Raw genomic sequence first — 24,897 nt, 5'->3', positions numbered from 1 at the left:
GCGAGCACGGTTCAATATAAGTGATCGTGATATTTTTTTCTCGAGAAAAGAAAGAAGCGACGAGTCGAATGATGTTTGAATTTCACAAGTTGGCTGGTTAATAAATTCACTGAAGATGCGTGAAACTTTGAAATCTGTAACTAGTCTGATAGTGAATCATTATGGAATGTCAAGATTGGCATGACGAGGTCAAAAATATCTTTTATTTCTTCGAATCGCGAAGGAATGTGAATTTTGCTTGACTCTAATGACTGGAAATATTACATTATTTGCACTGAAAAAAAAAAACAACTTTTCACAAGTAAATACCGTTCACGTGTAAAAAGCAATTTCCTTTAACTGTAGATAGTGAGGACGAGATTCTTCTGTTTCTGCGGTAACATCTGACTAGTTTTTTTTCCGTTTTTACGTTTAATTTTCACAACAAACATATAACTTCTATCAAGGGGCACACCTAGTGTGACAGCCAGAAAAAGAGGCGATTTTTGGGAATTTAAAAAAAAAAAAGTACTGTATCAATTATTTAAAAATTTCAAGGGTATATTTATACATATTTTAAGAATACACAGTAAAATTTTTGAAGAAAAATATTAAGTATTTTTAGAGTTACACGCGATCTCCGACGGCGCTGAAAAAAAAGGTTCTCCACTGCTGCAGTGATTCCGGCCTTCTGCGTGGATGAACCCTAAAAAAAAAAAATTCTAGTTAAACTAGAAGATATTGTCCGTACAATGACCTACGGTCGGAAAAAAAAATCAAAAATTGACAAAATGGCGGCGTTTTTAAAAAAAAGTTGAATTTTAACCAAAATTTTGGTCGTTTTTGGCCTGCCAAAATTCGATTTTGGTCAGATCAAAAAACTGGTACATCATTGTACGGATAATATCTTCTAATTTAACAGGAATTTTTTTTTTTAGTTTTCATCCACGGAGAAGGCCGGAATCACTGCAGCAATGGAGGGCTTTTTTTTCAGCGTCGTCGAAGATCGCGTGTAACTCGAAAAACGTGTAATTTTTTTCTTCAAAAGTTTTACTGTGTATTCTTAAAATATGTTCAAATATACCCTTGAAATTTAAAAATATTTGATAGAGTGGTTTTTTTTTTGTTAAATTCCCAAAAGTCGCCTTTTTTTTAGGCTGTCACACTTGGTGTGCCCCTTAAGACGATATTTTGTGATGGCACGTGACTGTATCGTACCACTTGAAAAAAAGTATGCCACTAACCTCAACCTACCAATTAAATTGAAGTTACGTTCATCGAAAAATAGTAATTACTTTTTACCCTGAACCGTCAAGAGCCAACAGGATTTTCTCGTACTTAATTACAAGTGTTTTGCGCATAACTACTACTTGAGCACACTTAACGATATTTCCTACTATTATTTTCAATACTAATTATACGATGTACGTAAACTTTCACGCGAAGATCCTCAGAAGCCGAGTTTCAACTATAATCTCTGAATGTTGGTTTTCAAATAGAATAATTCGCCCAGGTGAACATTTGTAATATTCAACTACTCAAAAACTTTCACCTACCTATCGAATCATTCTCATATCGACCACCATTTTACCCGCAGGACGATGGATAAAGAAACAAGGATGAAAAAAGCAAGTACAGCACGTGCAGGGCGAGGAGGTATTTGGTCATGCATCAGGTGACAAACTATTACAATGATTACAAGCAATTTCAATGGCTTTCATACGATTCGTGTGATTTCGCGTAAGTTCAAAGTCATTTTAACCGATTTCAAACAATTTTAAAGTGACTGCTTTCCAAAGCGGTTTGCGATTTCAAGGAAATTCCCTTTTTTCATGCGATTTCAAGTGATTTCATGCGGTTTTAAAGTGACTGCTTACTTATCGCTGGCGAGTATCGGCGAGTATCGACGAGTCTTTGGATACGTAGGCAAAATAAGCTAAATAAGACAGCAAGAAGCGAGTGTACTCGGGAGTTAATGGACCCTCGCTGCTTTCCAAAGTGGTTTGCGAGTTCCAAAGCGAATATACGTGCGATTTCATGCGATTTCAAGCGATTTAAAAGTGACTGCTTTCCAAAGCGGTTATCGCGTCGCAACATATGTACAAAACGCTAGCGCCCAGAAAATTGCGACCTCGAAATATGACATTAGAACTGGCTGCACAGTGGCCACGTTCATTTCCATTGTACGTACACGTAGTTGAACGGTAAGTTGATCACTTTCATAGCCGAGGGATGAGGCAGGGGTAGTGCAATAAAACTGTATCCGCGTGTTGCTTGGAGTTTCCAATTACAGGCCGTACCTGCATGGAACGTGGAGTGAGAAATGGGCGCCAAAGCTGGTTGAAGAGTTTATGTAATAACCTTTGGATACGAAGACTGCCTACACGCTGCTAGACAATGAAGCGTCGAGTGTGGACAAAATGTGCGTGAGTGTGCTGTGGAAGATAGAGGATAGCGGGCATCCAACGCCTCGGAGAACTTGAGGAGAAACTTAAGCCCTCGTTCAGTGATTTGGTTACCTGTGGCCTGCACTACCTCCAGCGAACAATGGACTTTTAAACCTAGTCCGTGACAGTTTTTACATGCCTCGTGTTGGGTCTGTTCTTCCTGATCGGTTCAACGTCGTTGCCAGAATGAAACAAGCCTTATTAGCCTTGGCTAGGAGTCAATGAAACTTCATTTTGTTTTAGGACGATTTTTGAGGGTTTTGCACAATGCACTTGCAGATACTCCAAGTTGGACTATCATCGAGTTTTTGTACGTGGTAAAATAAAAGTATTTCTTCAACACGTGCTTGAAACAGATCATTTCGCATGCGTGTAAAGTGGATAGAGATTTGCTCATGTCGTCAAGCGTGGCTTCGTTACCTCTCTAGGGACACAAGGTTTGTTAGGTAAAACGGCGATTTTTTTTTTTAGAAATGCAAGTATTGACTGCAGGTGTAAAGAACAACAGAGAAAAGAACTTGAGCTTTTCTGTTCACTCACAAAGAGATCCATAATCCATTGTTATCAAGTTCTGGATATTCTTGGTATCTGGATTCTCGGAATTATGACAATAATCATTGTTGGTAAACACCAAGAGTGAACAGAGAATAATTGGTCTTTTGTTCAGGAGCGTATTTGTTATTAGATTCAGGAGTACGCCGCCAGAGGGAAGAAGATTCTCGAATCTTTGCAAAACAATCAGCGATTGGCGATTGGAATCCGAAGACAAACGATGCAGACGTAATCGATTTCACACAAAGCATGAAAATTTGTAAAAGTTTTCCGAATAACTAAGAAATGATTGTCTGTTTGGATAAGATGATGAAGAATGAGTGTAAGTTTTTCAAAATTCGTTAGAGAAGGAATCGGTAAGACGATAGACGCGTAAAAATTTCAATTTTCGGCAAAGTTTGATGAGGCACCGATGTTTCTTGTGACGGTCATGAAGCAGATGCAAGTCGAGTTAGTCATCACTTTGTCCGACCAAGATTATGTTAATATCCAGCACTCCGTATTACAGGATGAATAACGTCACTGTTAGTTCCATTATTGCAGAGACCTAGTGCACAGTCATCGACTGAGTTAAAACTATGAAATAACGGAAAAATGCGGTTACAATTATAATTTACGTGGCCACCGTATAATCAGCCATTATTTCAACACCAAATAACGACAGTCGCAACATCATTATGTGTACTCGGTGTTACTACGACTCACTCATACATGACACGTATAATCTACGTAAATGCGTCAACAACAAAACGGAAAAAAGCATTGCTGCAGATCCGGCAAGAAAAGAGTTACAACACGAAAAACAGAAACAGGGTTTCTTTGCTGTTGCTAAACTTTCACGAGTCCAAAAAAACGACTCTATTAATTCGCTCGCTTCGTCGATCGTATTGGTAAAATTTTAGCTGGGCTCAAAAATCGTAAAACAAAATACAAAAAATCATTCTTCATGCTTGTGTTAGGCTATCTTTTTTTCGGGTCAGCTACAAGCACGTCTTAACTTTTATTGATGAGAAAAAAGAGTGTCATGGAAACGAATAAAGTTATAAGGAAGCGTCTTAATTAGTAGCAGCAGCAGGACCAGACACATGAGTGAATAAACGACAAGAATAAAGGCAGAAAGTGTTTTCCCACGGTACTTACATATTTCGTACACATCCTCGTTTAGTAGTAAGTCAAATTTTTTCTTCTTCCGGCGCGTTATCAAGTTCCATGCCCCACGTCGATTCATTTTATCCAGTAAAAATGTGAAACAATTGTACAGGCTGTACAACTTTTGGACAATTCACTTCACAGGTCACAAGGCGATTGCGTGTCTGTGTGTGCGTCGTTCAATTAGGCAAACTCCGCGTAAAAAACACTCGTGACTAATCGCGAGTCAAGGACACTGTGGGATTCCTCACTCTTTAAAACCGAATAAAATTCACACAATCGTCTCCGTTTCTGCGTTGTAACGTATACACGTTAAAATGTCCAGCCGTTTACCGCACGTCGGCGTCTAATTGTAAGAATAACAATGATGCTGATGATGATTGGGTAGAAAAATAGGTTAGGTTAGATTCGGAGTACCGGAGTATGAATCAACTTCGATAAATAAGAAGAATAAAGCTTCGATCAGTTTCAAGTAATGCATTCTTTGGAAGACTCAAGTTTTCAGAATAACAAACAAAACTACTATAAAAAAGATCACTCCAGCTTTCTAAAACCTGTTTTACTTTACTGCTATTATTTCTCAGCATAATTACTCTGCAAATCTCGTAAGGTTTCAAATTGATTGAAAATTTGTTTGTCACAGTTCTTTCTCTCATACAACGTAATTACTTTTTTTTATTTTCTTTTTTCATCAAAACTGAATGAGGTTGAGCAGAAGATTCTTAGGCCCAAATTTTTTCCCCACCTTTTACAGAAAAACCGAATAATTTTCCGGGAAAATATGTTATAATCAACTATCTTTATTAAATTATCACCAATTGTACATAATGTTTGATTAGAAAAGTTGGGATGTTCGATAATCAGTTAAGACGTAGCTGAATCTGCATTTTCATGAAATTGGTACATATGACCAACTTCCGATATGACAGAATACAGAAAATCTGTTACAGATTCCAATGCATTCTTATTCCGATATCATCTATCCATAAGTATTTGATCTCCGAAATGTAGCAATACTATTGATGCCGAGCATATACTTTGAAATCAATAATCAATCAATCAATCAATAATTTAAACACGTATAATGTTGAGATTGAGGGCCGAATGTCTATATACTTGGGTATATTACAGAACCTGCAAAAAATTTAGGTGATGGGTCTCTATATTCCATTACGTCAAAAGAAGTCGAACGTACAAATAAACACTCTTCACATTCAATGATTGTCTCGTTATTCGCATATCCAACAGAGCTGTGAAATTAACCGCTTATTACAGGTAAATGCGAGAAAGCTTGAGTGAATCACATTCGAAGGACGATAAAGAAGGTCGAAAAGAACGTCAAGAACGTAAACACACCGGACCCGTGCCTTTTCGGAAAAAGTCTTCAACGAAAGTTGAACATGTACATCGATTAATGGTTTTATTCGTAGAATAATCGCAAAAATAAATAGGAATCAAATTCACCCAATGTACATCAACAAAAATGTAAAAACTTATCGAACTTGGCACAGTCGCAATTGCGACAAATAGCAGACTGTCGTTTGTGCACAGATCGCAGCTCGTCGCTTGAAAAACCCCCACAATGAGTTCAGGGATGTGGTCGTCGGTCTTGATAAAATCCCTAGTGCATGGAGAGTCGATGGCGTTATACACGAACAGCGTTACTGTGTACACGGTTCACAGTTCTCGCTGCAAGCGTGTTTCCGTGGTGGATACTCGTTCCTCGAAGACAAAGACTAGGTGCGCAACGACGTTTCCTAGATCATCACCGTCACGATAACAACGCGCCCTTCACGATAGCCGGCTTTCCCAAATGTCCATTCTCCAACTTTACGCAATTCCAGATCACTGCACACTTCGCCCACCACGAACGTCAGGTATTTCGTCGTATCTTCTCACCTCGTTTCAACAGTACGAGGATCGAACAACTCGGTCGGTCCTACATCGTGGACGTCACCTTTCCAAGTGTAAATTCACGATCAGCAATTCTCAAGCTGACGGGACCGACGTCAGGTAAAAACGCGACCGTCGACAATTATATCGTACTACGCAAACTGGAGTATCACATATAGACGTATGACATTCAACACCGCGTACACGGATGAACCCGCTACCGTAATCCGTTCACTGTCTGTCGGCCAAGTCCGAGGAACAAATGGTGCCCGAGACGCATGGCTAACAACGCAAGTAGGATCGGCTTCCGGCCGACGAGAGAATATCCGGCGATACAAGAGTAACGCCTTGTTTTCTTATTCATTATATATTATTCGCTCGACCGTTGCAAGTCGCAATCACTGCTCACGAGCTTAATTGTTTCATAAGAAAACGTCAGTTTCCAACAGGCCGAAACATGGTGTCAGATCAATGAAATCAATGGTTTCAAAGAAGTCAATGGTTTCAATGAAGTACAAGATGATAACGTGATCGGAACGCAAACAAAGTTCTATCGACCGAATTTTGCCTCGGTAACTACATTTCCAATACTGCAGTCATCTTTTCCTGTAACTTCCATTTCGGATACCATCGACCTTCACCTTTAAAATTTGCATCATGTAGAGTGTTTGCACCAATCACTCGCAGCGTATCGATTACACGGACGATGACTGTGAATCAAGTTTTTCCCAGTTTTCGCGTAAACGTCAATAACGCCACTTGGTCTTTCGAACCTGGTCGCGATTCTTTGAGACCAACGAATGACGAGGACAACCACGTAACTCGATAGTCCGCAGCACCTATTTCGAATTCACCAGCCGTACAATTTCGCACGGCATCGGGAAATCTATGACTGTTATTAAATAATCCACGTAGACATTTGTAACATTGATTACAGTTAGACGTCTCCTCGCCCTAAATGGCGATGCGACGTGAGTCGAAGCGGGACTCGATTTAGTGCGGCGATATTGACGCGAGGAGGCGCGGCTGCGGGCACAATATTATTATATAAACTCTCTTCTAAACACACTTACAACTTGTAACTTATAAGGAAGACGATACAGACAACGCGGCGTCTCGGGACTCTCTGTGGTTAAATGTCGACACAACGCTTTAGCAGTTCTTGCGGACGTCGGTCAGCGGCCAGTTATTTATTATACATGTATATATACGTGGAACTGGGTACTGTGTGCTTTAACTTATAACTGGACGTCGATGCTGCCATTATGCAGACCACAGAGCGTGAAAAGATATGAGTATTATACTGTTCCTGCATCATCATGCATGAGGGGGTTGTGATGTAGGTGTCGGCAAATCTTCGATGGTATTTCGTGAAATTTTACACGTACTTGTGTTATTGTTTGTTTATCAGTTCATTTTGTCAGCGTTTAGATTCTATCCTTCCAATGTAGCAAAACGCAACCTTGAATTCAGGATGAGAGCGGAGTTACGATATGAGATTGAAGTTTGAAAGATTTATGTAACGTTGCTCTCTTAGGATGTGCTAGTGACGTTTGACTTTGGGATTGCACGAAATTCAGTAAACCTACGAACGAAAGACAACATTCTCGTGTTTTGCAGACTCATCTGTAGTTTAAAATCATTCAAAAGTTGCCAAATAGTGAGACATTTCTGAATATTTCGTTCGTGAATTGAATATGGCGGATAAAAATTCTGAAAGCAAGACAAATTTCATGTACTGGTTTTTGGACGTCTCCCCAACGTGACATCGGAATACGATATAAAAATCGTTGTGTCAAAACCGTTTTATTTTTAATTTTAAAATTCATTTCCTACATTTAGTAATTTCGTACATTGTCGACCCAAAATATTGTAATATTGTAATTATTTGTGTTTTCGACTGATTAAAAAAATGTTTGCTTTACGCAACGTTTGCCTAAAAAGTAAGAGATTTCATCTGAAACATTTTTCTACACCGCCATTTAACTTAATCATTAAATGATTAATGTTGCAGTATTTGTGATGATTCAAGTGGACTCGAAGCTCCACGTTTCATTGTTAGATGAGGAATATTAATCAATTGAAAAGTGAAAATTTAACATGAACCTACGTTTAAGCGATGTACCAATCATGAAGAAAACTAGAATCGCTAGGACATAAAAAAAAAGCTGGCAGTTTCTTCGGAAACAAAAAAAAAAAAAACATCCCTTTCCGCTCTCGCAATTTACGATTCATGCATAGAAATTATGACACTTATGCGGATCAAATTCTAACAATTAGTGTTAAAACCGGACGGAAAATTTCGTATTCGTGGAATTAAAATAATTATCGCTGTGGTTTACGCTCGACACTGTCACTGTTTAAATATATGCGAAGTGGCATGATGTTCATTTTTTGAGCTGACAGAGCGTGCTACGCAATGAATTGAAACGTGAATGTTGAACGAGTTTTGTGAAATCCAGTAAATTTCTCGGGCTGACTTCGCATCTGTCGTCACATGTATGCACGTAACGTGACACAAGGTTTGTAACCTAATAAATGAGCACCACTGTACCGAGAAGGCTCCTATTATTAGTTGGAGAGATACTCAAAGAACTGGTTCATGTACGAGTAAGTCACGTGTGCAACCTTACGTACTTACCGCATGCAGAGTCTAGTACAGGGAAGTGTTTTCTCGCGGTGAAGCACCCCTTGGGTTAATTAGGTGTGAGAGATAATAATTAACTTTTAAACAAGCCAGCGTCACTTCCTGAATACTGACCGACTCGTACGGATTTACTCTCCTCCATCCTCCTCGGTATACAAACAGTAGAAGCTTATTGCCACGGTGTGTCGGTGTGACGCGTACAACAGCCGAAAAAAAAAGAAAAAGAAGAGAAACGAAAAGATACGGGGAAGAAGACGAACAGGGAAGTCAATAAAATTAAAAGGAATCAGGGACGAAAAATAAACTCTCTTTAAAAAGTAGTTTATGCTTCCGAGTAACCTCGCCGTGTGGGGTGGTGGCTTGGCTGTTTGGTTGGTTAAGGATAAATGAGCGCTTGCACGTCGTTTGGATGAGAAGTTGGTCGAAAAATCTCCAGCAATGATACTTACCAAAATGGTGGTAAATGCGAATGAAACAACGCTCGTACCACTTAATAGAAACGTATCTGAGCAAATTTGGATGACACAGGCTAATATATTAACAATTTGAGAGAAGGTATGATAATTGGAACGTTCAAAATGATTAAACTCTCGTGTTTTTTGATAAGATCCCAATGTTTTTGGGTTTATTTTTTTCATCGTGGATATTTCTGAACATCCAGAGAATTTTTTTTTTTTTCTTCCCGGTTGAATAAAAATAAGTTTGTGCAATTACGGCACAACAAATGTTCGTCGACAATTGTATTAACACGTTGGAACTGAACTATCGTGTGAGATTTTCTGATTGTTTCTCTGTAAATTATTGCAGATCTGATCAGCGATAAAAGTATGGCCAAAAACATGAAATTTGTAAAAAGAAAGTTTTACTCAATTACTTCATATCTTAGAGTTTGTATCACTGAAATTTGCTCGGATTCATCTCTATCACATAGTAGGGATGTTGTTTCGTTCACGATCACAATCATTGACGCTAATAACGTTGTTGGAGATATTAAAAACGGTTTTTTTTTTTTTATCTCAACTTTTCGCAAAGCTTAGTAGATTCATCCTTGAAGATGGGCTGTAATTATACAGAAGATTCAGCACAACTTGGATAGCCGATCTGAAAGAAATGAAGTATAGAAAACAACGAACAGCTTGACAATATTTTTCTTTCATTTCGAGTTACGTAAATGAGGCATAGAGCATATTTTACATCGAATTTGAAAGTTCGTTTGAGATTCAATTCATTTCTGAGTAAGACACTTACCATAATGTCGATTATTGTTCAAGTGATTGAAAGTGACTTACGTGGCCAAACACACCACAAAATTTGAACGGCAGAATTGGCGATAACTTCACAAGAAATCCGATATTTGCCAATCGATTTCATAATTTATACCGAAATCGTGCCTGAAGTTGGCGTTATGTCAACTTTATGCCGATGAATAGTCTCGGATACCGTAAATCGAAGGTAGAATTATCACCAATTCACAGAGACTAAATATTGATTAATTGAGAAATCATCATGAGTTAAAATTCACTCTAAAACATATTTTTCGTATCTTCATATCAATTTAACGATAATAATCAAAATCAAATTATTTCTACCATATTGTTGTTCACCGAGTTTTCTTTTTAATTGAAATTCATGGTTTACACATTTTTTTTTTTTGTATTAGGGACGCTGTTTTAATGGAATTCAACCTGCTAAGTTTCGGCTTTCGCTTCGGCTGAACTTTTTACACGTATCTGAGTTTTATAGTGTTTTTGTTTCAGCACTTTTTTAAACAGTTCCGAATATACATACACATACATATATATAACCTACCTGTACAAATACACAAACGGTGGAAAAGCTTTCTGGAACATTTTTGGACAGTTCTTAACGATAATTCAGGTCAACCGGAAACGTATCAACAGGGCCGAAAATTGCAAAACGACATTTTTTTTCTTATTTTATTCGATTATGTTATCTCGGATTTCGGATAAAACGAATGCGCAAGATCGCGGGACTTTGCCAGAATTTTCGCCAAAATATCGAAGGCTGCAATACAGGATCGTTTTCTTTGTTCTGTGTTTTTATGATTTGTCTAGGCACTAGAAATTGTTTTTATTATTTAAAACAAAAAAAAAAATACACGAAAATATAGATACAACGGTTCACAAATGAAGCAAGAAGTCCAATGTTTTTCTTATGAATACAGAATAAATCGTTATTTTTATTTTTACTTTTTTTTTAGGATTAATTTATTAGAATTTTTAAATTAAAATTTATCGGTACAACTCAAAATAGAAATAAAAGAATTGAATAAATACGTAACCTTCCCTAAAAAAGAATCAAACGGAAAACTGCTTGTGTTATAAAACATGTTTACAATTTTAATCTACCAAAAAAGGAGAGCTAAAGGATAAATTTTTTTATTTACTTATTCTCCTTATAACTTCTAACCGCAATTTCTTCAAGCATATGACAAGTTTCCGTCTGAATAAATGAGTGTGTAGCTTATTATGACAATCACCTATGATACGAAATTTTCGTTCAACTCCGATACAATTTCACAACGAATTCCGCATGATAAACATCATTTGTCTAGAAACATGGAGAGTGCATATTAGAAAAAAGCTAAAATCTCTCAGATGTTTCGATCTTGAAAATTGGGCTGGCAAAGATGAGACAGTTCGGCATTAATACAGTCGGCATTGCAGGGTATTGCATATTTTTGCCAACGTAATAATAACCTACGTAACTGACGGAGCAGACTTTGCTGGTAAGTTACCGACCGGTGATATGATACGAGTGTGCATAAACACAACGATAACGTCAGAAGCTGTCGTTAATCGTGTCGATGAAGTAGATAGCGTTTGCCTCGTAAGGTAACAAACAAAAACAAGAATGGTAATAATGACATTGAATATCTTTTCACGTTAACGTTTGTTATCGGAATTATTTATTAAAACTGTGGTTCAAGTAATTACTATTTAACGTGATTATAGTTTTCGTTTTTAGTTGCTGCAATATTCCGTTATTCTTGATATAACTTTTTGGTTAATAAAGCTTTGTCATAACTTTATAGTCAAACCAATTTATTAGCAAATGCTAGATTATTTGATCACAGTAACAAGACTCGTTTTCATTCAGTTTGCCGAACGATATTTTCAGATAGGACAAATCGAAAGTGGTTATAGACTTGACAGATAATCACCTGCATAACTAGAAATTTTTCTCGAAGTAATTAGCGACGCAATTAACGTGCGAATGCCGGCACTAAATTATTCAACTGATAATTAAATATTCGTTGTTGTTTTATTTTCGCTCTCGCTATAAAGTTGAGGCAGGTTTTCATTTCGATATTACGAGACGCGGACCTCTTTATACGCAAACATCAGACTTGCACGCTTCGTTGTACATTCAATGGGAGTGGTGCGTCAAATATTGTAAGGGCATTAACACCAACGTCAGAATCCAACGGCCGTAACGAGCTCTCAAGACTTTTGACGAGCGTCAAATTTACGATAAAAGTTTGGACGGAAGAAGAAACTTTACAGCTGAGGTGGTATGACACTTTCCTAAATTACACTCCTAAAATACTGCTGTTGCAAAGCTGATGAAAATAGATGAGAAAATTTGCAAGGATAAAATTTATTTCATTTGCCATTTAAAAAAGACGTTTCATTGGCGTAGTAGTAGAATACTATTTCAATTAATTTTAGACCAAGAAGCACAAAAATTTATAATGTGCCATTTTTCCACTATCCGTTATTATAATCTAGATTCTATCCAATCTGCGCTACTCTAAATCGAAGAATTTCTTTAACCCTTTCAGTCATACATTTTTCATATCCACCGATTTCGATGAAAATTGGTACTCGGGGGTTTTCGGGGTCGCTGATTACGAATCCGGCATTAGGTTTTCAAAATTCAAAATGGCGGATCCGATATGGTGGACGTCAAGTTTTATATCTTATATCTTTCTGCTCGATATTTTGGCCTGAATTTAGTCATTCGGGGGATTTTGGAATGGCTTATCACGAATCTAAAGTCATAACTTCATAATTTCTAAATCCAAGATGGCAAATGCCGTTTTTTTTTCTACTTGTTTTTTTTCAATATCCTTATTACGACGCACGCACGCACATATATATATATCAATGATAATGATAAGGAACCACGGATTTTAATTATCTCAAATTTCATCTCAAATTAACTGAAATAATTATTTCTAATGCACATTTGAAGGAATATTCCTGATAAAGTAAGATTTTACGTGATTGAAATTTTTACTGTCACATTGCCCAATTGGATCGACTATAGCGGATCCGCCATTTTGAATTTTCAAAATCCGACCTCATATTCGTGATCAGCGACTCAAAAAACCCCTAGATACGTATTTTCAGAGGCCTTGGTTCAATACTAGAGCTCTGAGGCGATTTGTTAAAAGGTGGGACCGTAGCGGTCCCACTATGACTGAAAGGGTAAAACCAATTGGTAAATTGTTATAATTAATAAACTGGGAATCAACGAATACTGAAACCAGTAGTGAGAACAGGTTCGAATTAACTATCATACAACGCGAACATGTTTTACGCGTTTTTTCATGCGTGTTTTCCGCACACGGAGTACCCGTTCCAATGACGGTCGAGCGAGTCTGCGAATGCGCATGCGCGGAGTGCTGAAAAGACCACTTTTCAGTCCTAGGAATTGAAAGTGGTTTTTTCGCTACTGCGCGCACAAATCTGACATTACTCGAAACCACCCTCCGAGAACAGTGTGCAACAAAGAGGCCAACGATCTTTTCGCCTCGCGTTTTTGCAATATTTGTCTTCGGCTGGTATTCGTGCCCACCTACGACTCATATTGCAGACTTACGCTCGACCCGAAAAGACCGCGTTTGCCTTCTTGTTTCACAATATACTATTTTCTAATACAGGAATCGACTGACGGTGATTTATTCGTGGCCGTCGATTTTTCGGTGTTCATTTTGAGTACGATGTTAATCACGAGCGTTTATTTCTTTTACTCGTGTGATTATCGCAAATATTCATCGTTCGCGGTTAGGTATGGATAAATGATCGATCATCAAGTCAATATTTAGATAAATCGTTTTTTCTGTGTTTGTCTTTTTTGCAGGTGTCGATTCTCGTCGGCCATGCGAGCATAACAAACACACTCTGTCCATAATGAATAAATAAGTTATTTTTTGCCCTCTGTACCTTAGTATTATCGGCATAAATATTTCGCAAGAATATACGGCAGACTCGCCGTCCTATTTTCGTTGAGTAAATTCTCTTGCAGATTTTCAAAAAGCTGTTGTTCACATCCGTTTATACATATATACCTACACCTATAGTATTTTTTATCTCTACCGAGAGAGCGAAAAATCGCACTTATTTGCAAGTCGGAAAAAAAAAAAAATTGAAACAATGACATCTATTTTCCTGACTCCATCTGCACGCTAAAATGAAAATCATCGGCGATGTTTTCAAGTTTTTTTTTTCTTCTTCTTCACGCACGCAGAAATATGTACAATTTCGAAATCAATTGGAGTTGTATGTAACTCACCTATGGGCGATGCTGTGTTGGCTTCCCTCAGGCTAACGGTTTCCGGTTCGACGCCCGCCTCGTCCTCTTCGATAAGCGGGGGCGGCGGAAGCGCCGTCCGAGTTTCGTAGCCCCAGTGTTGTCGAAAAGCTCGAGCTCCACCGTCGAGACGAACTCGAGGAAGTTCGACGAACATCGCATCGCCGAGCTGGAAATTATGGTGGAAAAAATCAGCATACAAATTCACAATCTGAAGTAAAAACAGTATTCTGGATATGATCATTTATCAACATCTAGGAAGCCCAACTAGAAACATACCATACATCTATAAGGACGAATCTCGGGACAGAATGGAGTGATTGAAATACTTGTGCTGATCGGTATTTGTAACATCTAAACTAAACTCGGGAGGTCCGGTAAGTAGATCTTTGTATGCAAAATCTGAATCTTGTCATAGGAAGTCCATTTTGCTATCAAGTTTCAACTCACAGAAAGACGTATACTTAGTCTTTTCGACGGCGGCGCAACGCGGGAATAGAATACATAAGTGGCCTCAAGCAAAGCTGAGAATATATCCTAAACTTCAAAGTTAAATATTGAACTTTGTTTTAAATTTCCAGCATGTTCAGTTTCCAATTTACGGTTCGTTGCAGAACGCTGAAACCAGGGTTTTGCAATGTTTCAAATATCCATGTGAAGATGAAAAGATAATTGCAGAAGTTATGAACTTGTATTGCCAATAATTATGAAAAAATGATTGTTATCAGATTGTGTAATTACGTGTTCAATAACACGAAATAGGTACGGCATTGTTGATTAATAGGTTAATAGTGACACATTGTTGTTTTAGAATCAAACCTGAAACGAGTCTTCTTTTTTTCTTTGTACAGAAATTTTACACGTCCGTTATCAACGTATCGTTTGTTTCTACTGTCACTTGCGTCGCTACTTATTGGCACGTAAGTTTTGTTTAGAAAGAAAACTCGTTCCAACTTAGATCCTAAAAAAATAACGAGCCACTGGAAACCTATTGACGAACATTACTGTACCTGTTTTTTCCATACCAAATCGCATATTTTTCTAGAAATGAAAACGCGGTGATACGCGACCATGTCGTAGAGTTCAAATTTCCCGAAATTCCATTGCAGTCATATTTTACCAGATAAATGCAAAGTGAGAACTACAAAAACAGTGCATTTAGTCTGAAAAAATCAATAAAATCATTTCACACGCACGTTGAATGGATATTTTTCTACATGTTTGTACTAAGCACTCACAACTCTGTATCTTACACTAAACACTACCAACAGACACATCGATGATTCATGTAAGAATTGCGCCAGTCAAGAGAAAATCTGTCGAACCAGCTCGTCAAGTTGTCAAAGCAAATACAAGTCAGTCGCTCTGACGACTGAATTCGATGAAACGATAAAACAATAAAACAACATTCTCGTCATCCAGGCCAATTTGTTCCTTGCGCCGATAAATCTCGCCGTCAGAATATATAAAATCATCTTTACTGCAGCCACGTTTCGCACACTCACATATCCACGAACAACATCCATCGCCGCGTCTGCCTCGTTGACATCAGCAGTTGAACCAAGAGTCGATAGCCGAGTACCTGATCACCACCGAATCGCGAAGTTGAACAAGCGTAAATTTGAACTAGGATGACAAAAAAAAAAAAAAAAAAAATGACGAGGACTACAACATACCAGCGATGCTGCAGGTCAGCGAGACGACGTCTAAGTAATCGAGCAAAGTAAGTTGTGGCTCGTTCGTCTTGGAGAAAACTGTTGAATTGACCTGGCGACACGGTGACGTCACTCATTAAGCTTCATTCTATGACGTAATTCTCGCTCCGTCGCCAACAATGTTAACGTGCATTGTAGGCGCTTGTGTCTTTCCATGTCTGCACAAGTATAGAGTACGTTTACCCGCGTGCCATGAAATCTGACCCACCGACTAGCCGACTCGTTGTCTTAACGAGATGTTCGTTGTGATAACAGTACCTAGTTTCGAAATGCTCGGCTGCCTTTCATTTTCAACTTTTTTTGAACGATTGTCGTGAGGACAGGTTGCGAAAAATGGCCTGTACCTCATGACCGACGGTTAGAGAAGCTTGATTTTGCTCGAAAAATAGCTTTCCGGTCAAGAATCTCTTTCGTGGTCGGATGTAACCATAGTTACAGGGAAACTGTAATCACATCTGACTAACTATCGAAAATCCGTTTCAATAATAACGTCAGGTCTGCATTGGAATATCAAGCTTTTTACAGTATGAATTTACATTGACAGATTGGGACGAATAAACATTCAGTCGCATTGCTATCCTTTTCTGAAATGTACAATCTTGCTGGACTGACAACCGGAGCCGATTATTACCTTCGTGTCAATTCAAGTTTCAATCATTTGCTAGCGAATGGACTAGCAAAGAAGCGAACAAGGACCTTAAACTCTTTTCAGGAAACACGTCAAGTGTGACTATAGAAAAATTCTTTATTCTACCCACTGTGTTTAAAAATAACGTGTATCAGTAATCAGGTAATGGAATCAAAAAACTGTAAACTAAGTTTAAACTATAATTGGACGTTATCAACCAACCAACAGGAATTCATACCGACGGTGTTACGTTCGCAGTTATCCAAGTCTCGTAGCGATGTAACGCAAACGTTCCAGGGCGTGAATTAGAAGCCAAGCGTAATGTAACCACAGCGAAGAAAATAAAGAAGAAATAAATGAACAAGTCGCAAGAGAGAACAATATCCTTTGAATGTCCCACGGCGTGTACACAACTTTCGTAACCTTCGCTTAGCGATTGTAACACAAGCCGGAATTGAATTGGCAACGCGAATAGGTTTTCACGAATTTTTTTTCAAACAGCCGTTTTTGTTTTCTATTGTTTTTCCGGTCCTACCGTGGCGTGAGTAACAGCTTCGGTGAAACGTTTCCCGAGAAAGTGGAACTTCAAGCAACGACGCGTGTAGGTACTCATCGCCTGGTAATAACGTGCCTTGCAGTCTTACGACACGCCGTGGCGGGAAGGTGTAAGTTCTAAGTTTACAAAAATGAGAACTGAAAACCGTGCGCAAATGGAAACGCGGACGATAGAAACGAACGATGAACAACAACGCGCGGAGCTTGGCGCAAGACCACCACGGAGCTGTTTTACTGATTACAGGAAAAAGGACGAAACGCGAATACATAAAACGAAGCCGGATCAACTTTATCCGGTTATAACGTACCACGTTTCACGGACGTGCGATGGAAGATATTATTATAAAGGTCAGACGGAACGACGGAGAGAGAGAGAAGAAAAAATATGATGCTTGAAAATAGTTACACATACGCACCAACACCTTAACTAAACACAGACAAATTGTAAACCATTAATATATGCGTGTTAAAAACTAGAATATTATAACACTTTCAACATCAATGATAGCGGTAAATGATGCAGCATACACGGGAACAGATAACGAAAATGTAATATATGGACTGGTGCATGGGAAGGGTGTCAGCTGGGAAAGTGTGTACAGCTAGGAGTATAAGAAAAATAATCACGAACCAACCTTAGGGTGAGACTTGAACATACACGCCGTCCCAGCGAATAGCTGCGTCCGTGATAATTAGTAAAACTTCTTAGACTTGGAGCAGAGATAGCAGATAGTTATATTAAGCACATGTACATTCACGGCAGGGTGAACGGCCTGTTTTCCCAGTAAACAATCGCCTTGTCTCACCTGGCTCCGGTTTACCCAAATTTTCAAACAGTGGGAAGGGAAATATATAATTGAAATCAACTGTATTCCAATTAAAAATTTTAATCAGAGTCCGAAAGAACCGTCTGCAATGGTCATGGATCAACGTTAACAATATACCGTCTACACTTCTGACAAACGCTACTAAATGAACTTATCAAATATGCCTAGGTAAAGATCGTTAGTTTATGGACCATTGATTTCACGTTCGTAATTATCATGATGGGATTTTATACGTAACCCGGAAGGTATTCAAAAAAAAAAAACTTGCGAGCAAAAAATCAATTGAGAGATCCTCTCTGTGTCATCAGTATGAAATGTGTTTCAACGCTACCATAATATTGTCAACATGATTCCTTGCGCCATTTTTAAGAGTAGTGTCAAAGGCTGAGAAATCATTCGTGAGTGTTCGATGGTCGCCAACAATTCAGATGCTTCTCATCGACCAACTTTTATGAAGTTTATGAACGTTTCCTCCGTTATTCATGTTGTAAAGGATCGTATTACAATGATTATTACTCGTCACGAGCGTGTGAGCCAGATGATTTAGGAGTTCAGATACTGACGATCCTTACTTATATTGCTAATACACGATAGTGAGCAATATACATAGGACACTGTTTACTCTGGAAATGCTTACTGTACACAGTTTAAAGTTCAAAAAGGACACCCAGGCCGTAGAACGAATACGTCAAAGTACTTGGTATACCTTGTACTCGTGCAGCGCCACTGAAGTTTGCGCACAAGCAAAGGGAAAGATAACGAATGAGAAAGGGAGAGATGGTAAGACGTCGTTGTTCCAACGTACACATGGAAATTCACTTCAATCACACGCGGAGTAATCGCATCCCCTCGCCGTTCGCCCCTTCGTCCTTTCGCCCTTTCGCTCCTTCCATTCCTCTCGTCTCGTCCTTCTGGTGCTTGAAACTAGTGGGCTCTCTGTGCTGGCAGCGGGAGCAAAGTCACCCGTCTCTCAGCGGCTGCTGGCTTAATCAACGCCGACGAAGAGGCCCGGTGGGTGGGCCTTGACTCAGGGTAAACAAGGGCTGACTTTTACACTAGAGAAAACGTGACTGCTCTCGTCTCTCGGAATACGATACGAATGTGTGCACAAGGTGTGCGCGAGCGCGAAAGCTTTTTCTTAACTCTCCTCGTCAAAGCAGAGCAAAGGAGAGGAGTAAATAAATCGCGGAAAGGAAATAGACCAAGTGGCAATTAGCCCTGCTACGAAGAATTAAAGAGATGCATGAGACACTGCCAGAGATGCAAATTCGCTCCGGTTGCGTAGTATTGAAAATTCCCAGCTTATCATAGGTCGGATGTTCTGTAATCGTTGGTTTCTAAATGAACATCTTGTTCAACAATCAAGCTCAGAAGTTACCGTTTCTTTCCTCTGATTAACCACGATTACAGAAAATTTTTAGTACGTATTCGCAATCTGGATAACTTGTGAGGTTGAAGTTGAAGTTGGAGTACCCTTAACGTCACAACACATTCGAACAAACTTTTGCTTGCAAACAAAAATTTCAGTTTATTCAAATTCAAGTAAATTTTGCGTTGTTACGGTTTGTTGAACTCCAGACGACAAATCCAAAAATGCGAAGTAACCTATGAAATAACTGTTGTTCCCTTATTCGTTGGAAATCAAATGGATGATTTCAATTCACTAACATTAAATTCGAAAGATTTCTATCTCAATATATGACTTTCCTTCATTTTCAGGATACCATGTAATTTCGAGTGAATTCTGAATTAAATCATAAAAAATGAGCTAAAATTAGTCAGAAGACTGAGGAATTATTGGATATCAGTGTAGACCACTCAGTGAACTGAAAATCAACGGAAGAGTCGATTAATAGAATGTTAATAAATCGAAATGATTTAGCGGATACCGCAAGACTTCGAACGATTTCATTGATTAATGATTTAACGATGTTCAACGATTTCAGTCATCTCGAAATATTCCCCGTTATTTCATAGAATACTTCAGTCATTCCAGTACCTTCAATTTATAATTTGATTTCTAACTGTTGAATTTACGACTGCTCCGAGCGAATGATTCCTCAGTTTTCTTCAAATATACGTACACAGTTACAGCAATAAACACTTGATATTCAAAAAATATCGATCCCAGTCGTTTCGCGCACAATCCCGGGTTCATACACACTTTCATTTCACTCTCTGGAACAATATAAAAATTGGAAGCGTGAAAGAGTTTTGCAGCTGGATAGGACCAAGAAGAACCCACGTTCGGAGGCGAGGGGTTTAAAGCATTTTACGTGTGTGCCGAAGGCGTGGTTCGAGAACGCGTGGGTGGGTTCATCCTAGACGTCTCTAGTTTCATCCCCCGCTCAGAGGACCTCGCATCCCACTTTGGAGCCCATTCGTTCAGCTTCCCTTCCTACTACTTGCCTCCTTCCCTCCTTCCTTCGTTCCTTCCTTGAAAGGAAGAATTTGTTTAGCTCCGGGAAACCTGCACCGAACCCGCAATAAGACAAAGGGATCCTCTTAGAAATAGAACCACTCTGCACGGCGTCTGTTGTACGTATGGCTGGCGGTGGAAAGGCTTGGATGGATGCACGCGCACATCGCCAATGATATTACGTTTCCACCCTACAGATGTTTACGGATGTAGGTAATTATAAGATGCAACGTTATGGTGCAAGGGTGGAAAATCTCGAGCAACTAGATTTAATTCAAGCTCTGATTTGTCGTTATTTCGTCTTCGCTTGGTAATCGTCCTTGAATTTTTCTTCAATCGATTGTCCGACATTTTAACACACTTCGACTAATCTTCGCTATTTTTTATTCTCATTATCAATCCTACGAGGAATCATTCTCTTCGAGTTGACAGAACCCAACACTCTATTCAAATAAGTTTGAATAAAGTAGACCGAAACGGTGAATAAAAAATAAGAAAGTAAAATTTTTCATTCTCGATTACGTGCTCGAAATCCGTAACTCGACATGAAAAAAAAAACCATCAAACTGAAGAAATCATTAACATAACATGACTGAATACTATTGAAAGATAATAGAAAATTTGTGAGATTGTTGAAATTACCTAGTTTAAGATTACCGACTAAATGGACTAAACTGAATTGTGACTCCACATACAAAAATTGAATCAAAACATCTGTGAGAGCTACAAGACATGTACGAACAAAGTTTGAAAATTATAAAATTCACGAACAAAGAATATATGCGATTCAAAAATGATCAGATACAACAAAAAATGCTTAGTGAAATGTAAAAATAAGTTATCTCAAACCTGTCTCAGGTAAGATTCTCATCCCGAAATCTAAAGCGTACTCCTGCAGTTGCGAAAAACGTGACCGATAGAGGGACGAGTATTTTTTTTTCTTTTTTTTTCACTTTATCGTCGTCTCGGTGTTCAACTTTATCACGCGCGACGATCGGACTTCAATCGTCTTCAATTTGGAAACGACTGAGATACTTCCGATCCGGTGTATAAACGTGGGTATATCGATAAGCGCCTATATATCCCTGTCTGTCTGAGGAGTGCGGAATAAACATCCCTAGCTACACCTTTCGCGGTAGGACATAAAATATATCGAATGGCACAGACGCGTAACGCAGACATAGACAAAGTCGATTCGCCCGTCTCTTTGCCGAGGAAAGGATAAAAGTAAATTCAACGGGGTTCGAATAGCGAATGCGACGCGGCGGAAACTCGTATGAATAAGTTTGGAAAGCACTCGCAGCGAATTATAAGCGAAAAGTGGTGGTTTTTTTTTAATTATATTTATTGTTCACGATAGGTGTTTGGGTAAATTATTTGAATCAGTGGTATTGAGCCGGGTATTTGTGAAATTTTTCATACTTTTATTCAATTTCAGGGTAAATTATACGCTTTCGATTCAATGTTTCTGTCATAGAAATTACGGAAACAATCAAATTAAGATTATTTCCTGAGACAATCACTTAATTCATCACTCAACTTACTTTTTTTTGAAATTGTTTTATTTCGTTATTTTTCAAAAAATTTGGTGGTTAATTGAAAGAAAGAAATATATCTCAACAAGGTTATTCGCCATTTTTATTTAATTTAAACCTGTCGTTAAAGAAACCAAAAATTTTTTCCTAACCAGATATCAGAAATTTCCTTTGCAGCTCAAATTGATCGCACCTATAATCTATAAATAAGCAATGTATGAATTTTCAATTGTTTCAAATTTTTGAAGTTGAATAATTCACGAGACACGAAAACATTTCAAGCATGAGATAGATGGATACATAAATACATAGCCGTTGGAACACAGAGAAGCTGTTTGAGAACTTTTATTCTGTTTTCTAATTTTTCTACAAGAAAACTATTGAACTCATATTTTTCGGACGGCAGATGGCTACAAAGAAACGCAGAAAAATGAGCGCGAATTTTTATTTCAGACAACTTTGTTCACAAATTAGATTCGCCGTTTTCGTTATTGAGAAATGGAAAACTGAAAAACTCTACCGAAGTGACAGATCAATGAACGGATTTTCCAGAAGTTTCAACACTGATTGGCATCTGGAACGCAGTGACAACTTTATTGCTAAAAGAGTTGGTTGGTTGCAAATCGATACTTTTTATGAATTTTGTAGTGAGACAATCATATATTGACTATTTATAAAATTATTATATTCGTAAGTTACCCTCGAGATCTCTAAATGCAAAAATATAAAATACCGGAATTATAAACGACAGCGTCATTTCAAATCACTCGAAAATTGTTAAAAATTTACTACAAAATTTGTTTGATGTTACTGGATTTCACGAAGGCTTATTTCATTCAGAAGACTGTCTTTACACGGATTTCCTTTTTTTTCCTTCGTAATAAATTCCATATTACAATTTTTTCATCGTAATCAAGACGTGTGCAATGTTGTGAAGTTAAACGTTCAACGATACAACGTACTGAAGAAAAAAACAGTGTTTCAGTGACTTCGTAAAAAATGGTATAAAATAAAGGTTGAGATCTGACGAATCTGTTGAATTTTGAAAAATCTCAAAGTCATTTATTTGAGACAAAGTATCGACAATAAAGCTTTTCTTCGCAATTCCAGTATATTTCAAATATCATCTTCGAAGTTTAAGGATACTACAATTAGATAAATACTCGATGCACGACCGCATCGTAAGTAAAAGTGAAGATTTTTAGACAGCCAACTTTTTTATTCGACAAATCAGTATAAATCGCACAAAACGACCGCGACAACAGCATCGAGCAACGAAATACCGTTAATAAAAAGTCCAAGATTCGAGCCATAAAGTGTCTCATCACGTCTCGCGCCCTTTTCACATCGACAGTCGAGTTCGATGGAGCATTGCGACGCGTAGAGGAACCAAAGGATCCACCAATACATGCCACCGTACAGTTTTGTTTCTCGACGAGTTCCGCTGCTCCTGGCAATCCAGCATCTCGAGTACGACGAGCACGTCTTCGCCTGGTAGCCGGGTATCGAACGGAGCTGCTGCAACGGCGCGACGGGCAGAGAGGAGGAAGCCTGGATAAACTTTTCGATTGAATTACGGAGCGTCGGCAAGTCCCATTGGTTCACCATTCTCCCGGTGCAATGGGGGAGCTTTCGCGTAGGTGTTGTAACGCGCAAAGGTGCAGCTCGCAGAGCTCAATCGGGACTTGGGGAGACTCTCACATCGTCATCCCAGCCCTCCTAAGACGATAAGCGACGTCTGCAACTAGCTACGTGCCTTTCGTCTCCATCTCATCGACCGGAAGACTCTTATATATTTCATGCACCTAAGCCGGGGAGAGAGGCTTCTCACATGTACACATAGGTACCATAGTACAGATCTTGATGATACGAGCTGTGTTCACTGTACTCGTATTAGTTTGGAACATGTTTTCTTCGTTCTTTTTATTTTGAAAGTTTGAGTCAAGGGATTGTTCGCTTGATTCGACCAAATGCTATAGTCGAATCCGGCGAAGGGAATGCTTTGTTAATTTAACGAAATACTTGTGACAACTTGATGTAAAATTGAATCGAGCCTTTGAATGATCATACTGATTATCGATTTATTCAAGATAACACGGCGCGAGTTCCTTCCGATAACGTAAATTTTTTGTCAAGGAAATGGTTGATTAAAATTACTAAAAATTTCATCGAATGTACCTCGATCGTTTTGTTTTAAAAATATGAAACTGATGCATCGAAACGAATTGAGCTTGTTCTGATTCACGTTATGTCGAGTCAAGACTTCAACGGTTGTAATAGGTTGTGAAATATGTTGTTACAACAATCTTTTGCATCGACTGAACATTAGAGTTACTCAAGTGCACACAACGTATTCTCGAATGATGTCATTTATAATTCTGTTCACTCAATGATTTTGTGGGATTTACCCAATATTTAAAGGGTAAAACCCAAAAACTTGTTGTTGTATACGTAGAAGTATAAATTGAACATTTGTCAATCGTTTCTGTTTATTTGTAGTCAATTTTAATTTCAATGACTCGAACCTTGGTATTATACCTTTTTCGTTTGTAATAGGTTTGATGACAAAATTTATCTCACGTTATCCGTGTCTGACTTCCTAGCCGATTACCCGGTTTTATAACTATCTCTGAAGTTACTTTTACATAGCGAGAAAATTCGCCGCCTAGCGGCCGTTTGTAGTACCAGTATACCGACGTTTACGACAAATATATTCTTTACTTTTTTCAAAGAATGTGTTATTTCTTTTACCTCGTAAACAAACAAGTGCAACTTATTCAATCAGTTACTCCAAACAAACGCTGGCTGGATCAACAAAGTATGGCATTCAATCGATATAAATTTTTTGTTGGCTAGATTCATGTACTTGTTTTATTCGAAGTACTTGGAGGAATTCTGTTGACTCAATTTTGGAAACACGTCGAAAGGTTCACTCGAATCAATACTACATTCGTTCGTGACAAGAAAGGTTTTTGTTGAATCAAAGAATTCG

The 24,897-nt window shown here is 38.4% G+C and overlaps 1 protein-coding gene across 7 annotated transcripts in view; it reads right to left on the bottom strand.

The window, feature by feature from the left end:
• Nucleotides 1–24,897, bottom strand: part of LOC124179077 (ras GTPase-activating protein raskol) — a 224,979-nt gene that overhangs the window by 105,023 nt on the left and 95,059 nt on the right. For 4 of the 7 annotated variants that reach the window (XM_046563114.1, XM_046563106.1, XM_046563110.1 and 1 more), the window contains exons 3-4: nucleotides 17,760–17,801; nucleotides 14,209–14,395 (exon numbers count right to left, since the gene is read on the bottom strand). In XM_046563114.1, coding sequence (XP_046419070.1) covers nucleotides 14,209–14,395; nucleotides 17,760–17,801 — 229 coding nt within the window. Of the gene's footprint in view, nucleotides 1–4,118; nucleotides 4,488–14,208; nucleotides 14,396–15,731; nucleotides 15,829–17,759; nucleotides 17,802–24,897 lie in introns of those variants that run through there. The other 3 variants (XM_046563116.1, XM_046563107.1, XM_046563117.1) reach the window with 3 other exon arrangements.

The sequence above is a fragment of the Neodiprion fabricii genome, chromosome 3 (assembly GCF_021155785.1).
Source record: "Neodiprion fabricii isolate iyNeoFabr1 chromosome 3, iyNeoFabr1.1, whole genome shotgun sequence".
Classification (NCBI taxonomy): domain Eukaryota; kingdom Metazoa; phylum Arthropoda; class Insecta; order Hymenoptera; family Diprionidae; genus Neodiprion; species Neodiprion fabricii.
This window is presented reverse-complemented; position numbering and strand designations above follow the sequence as displayed.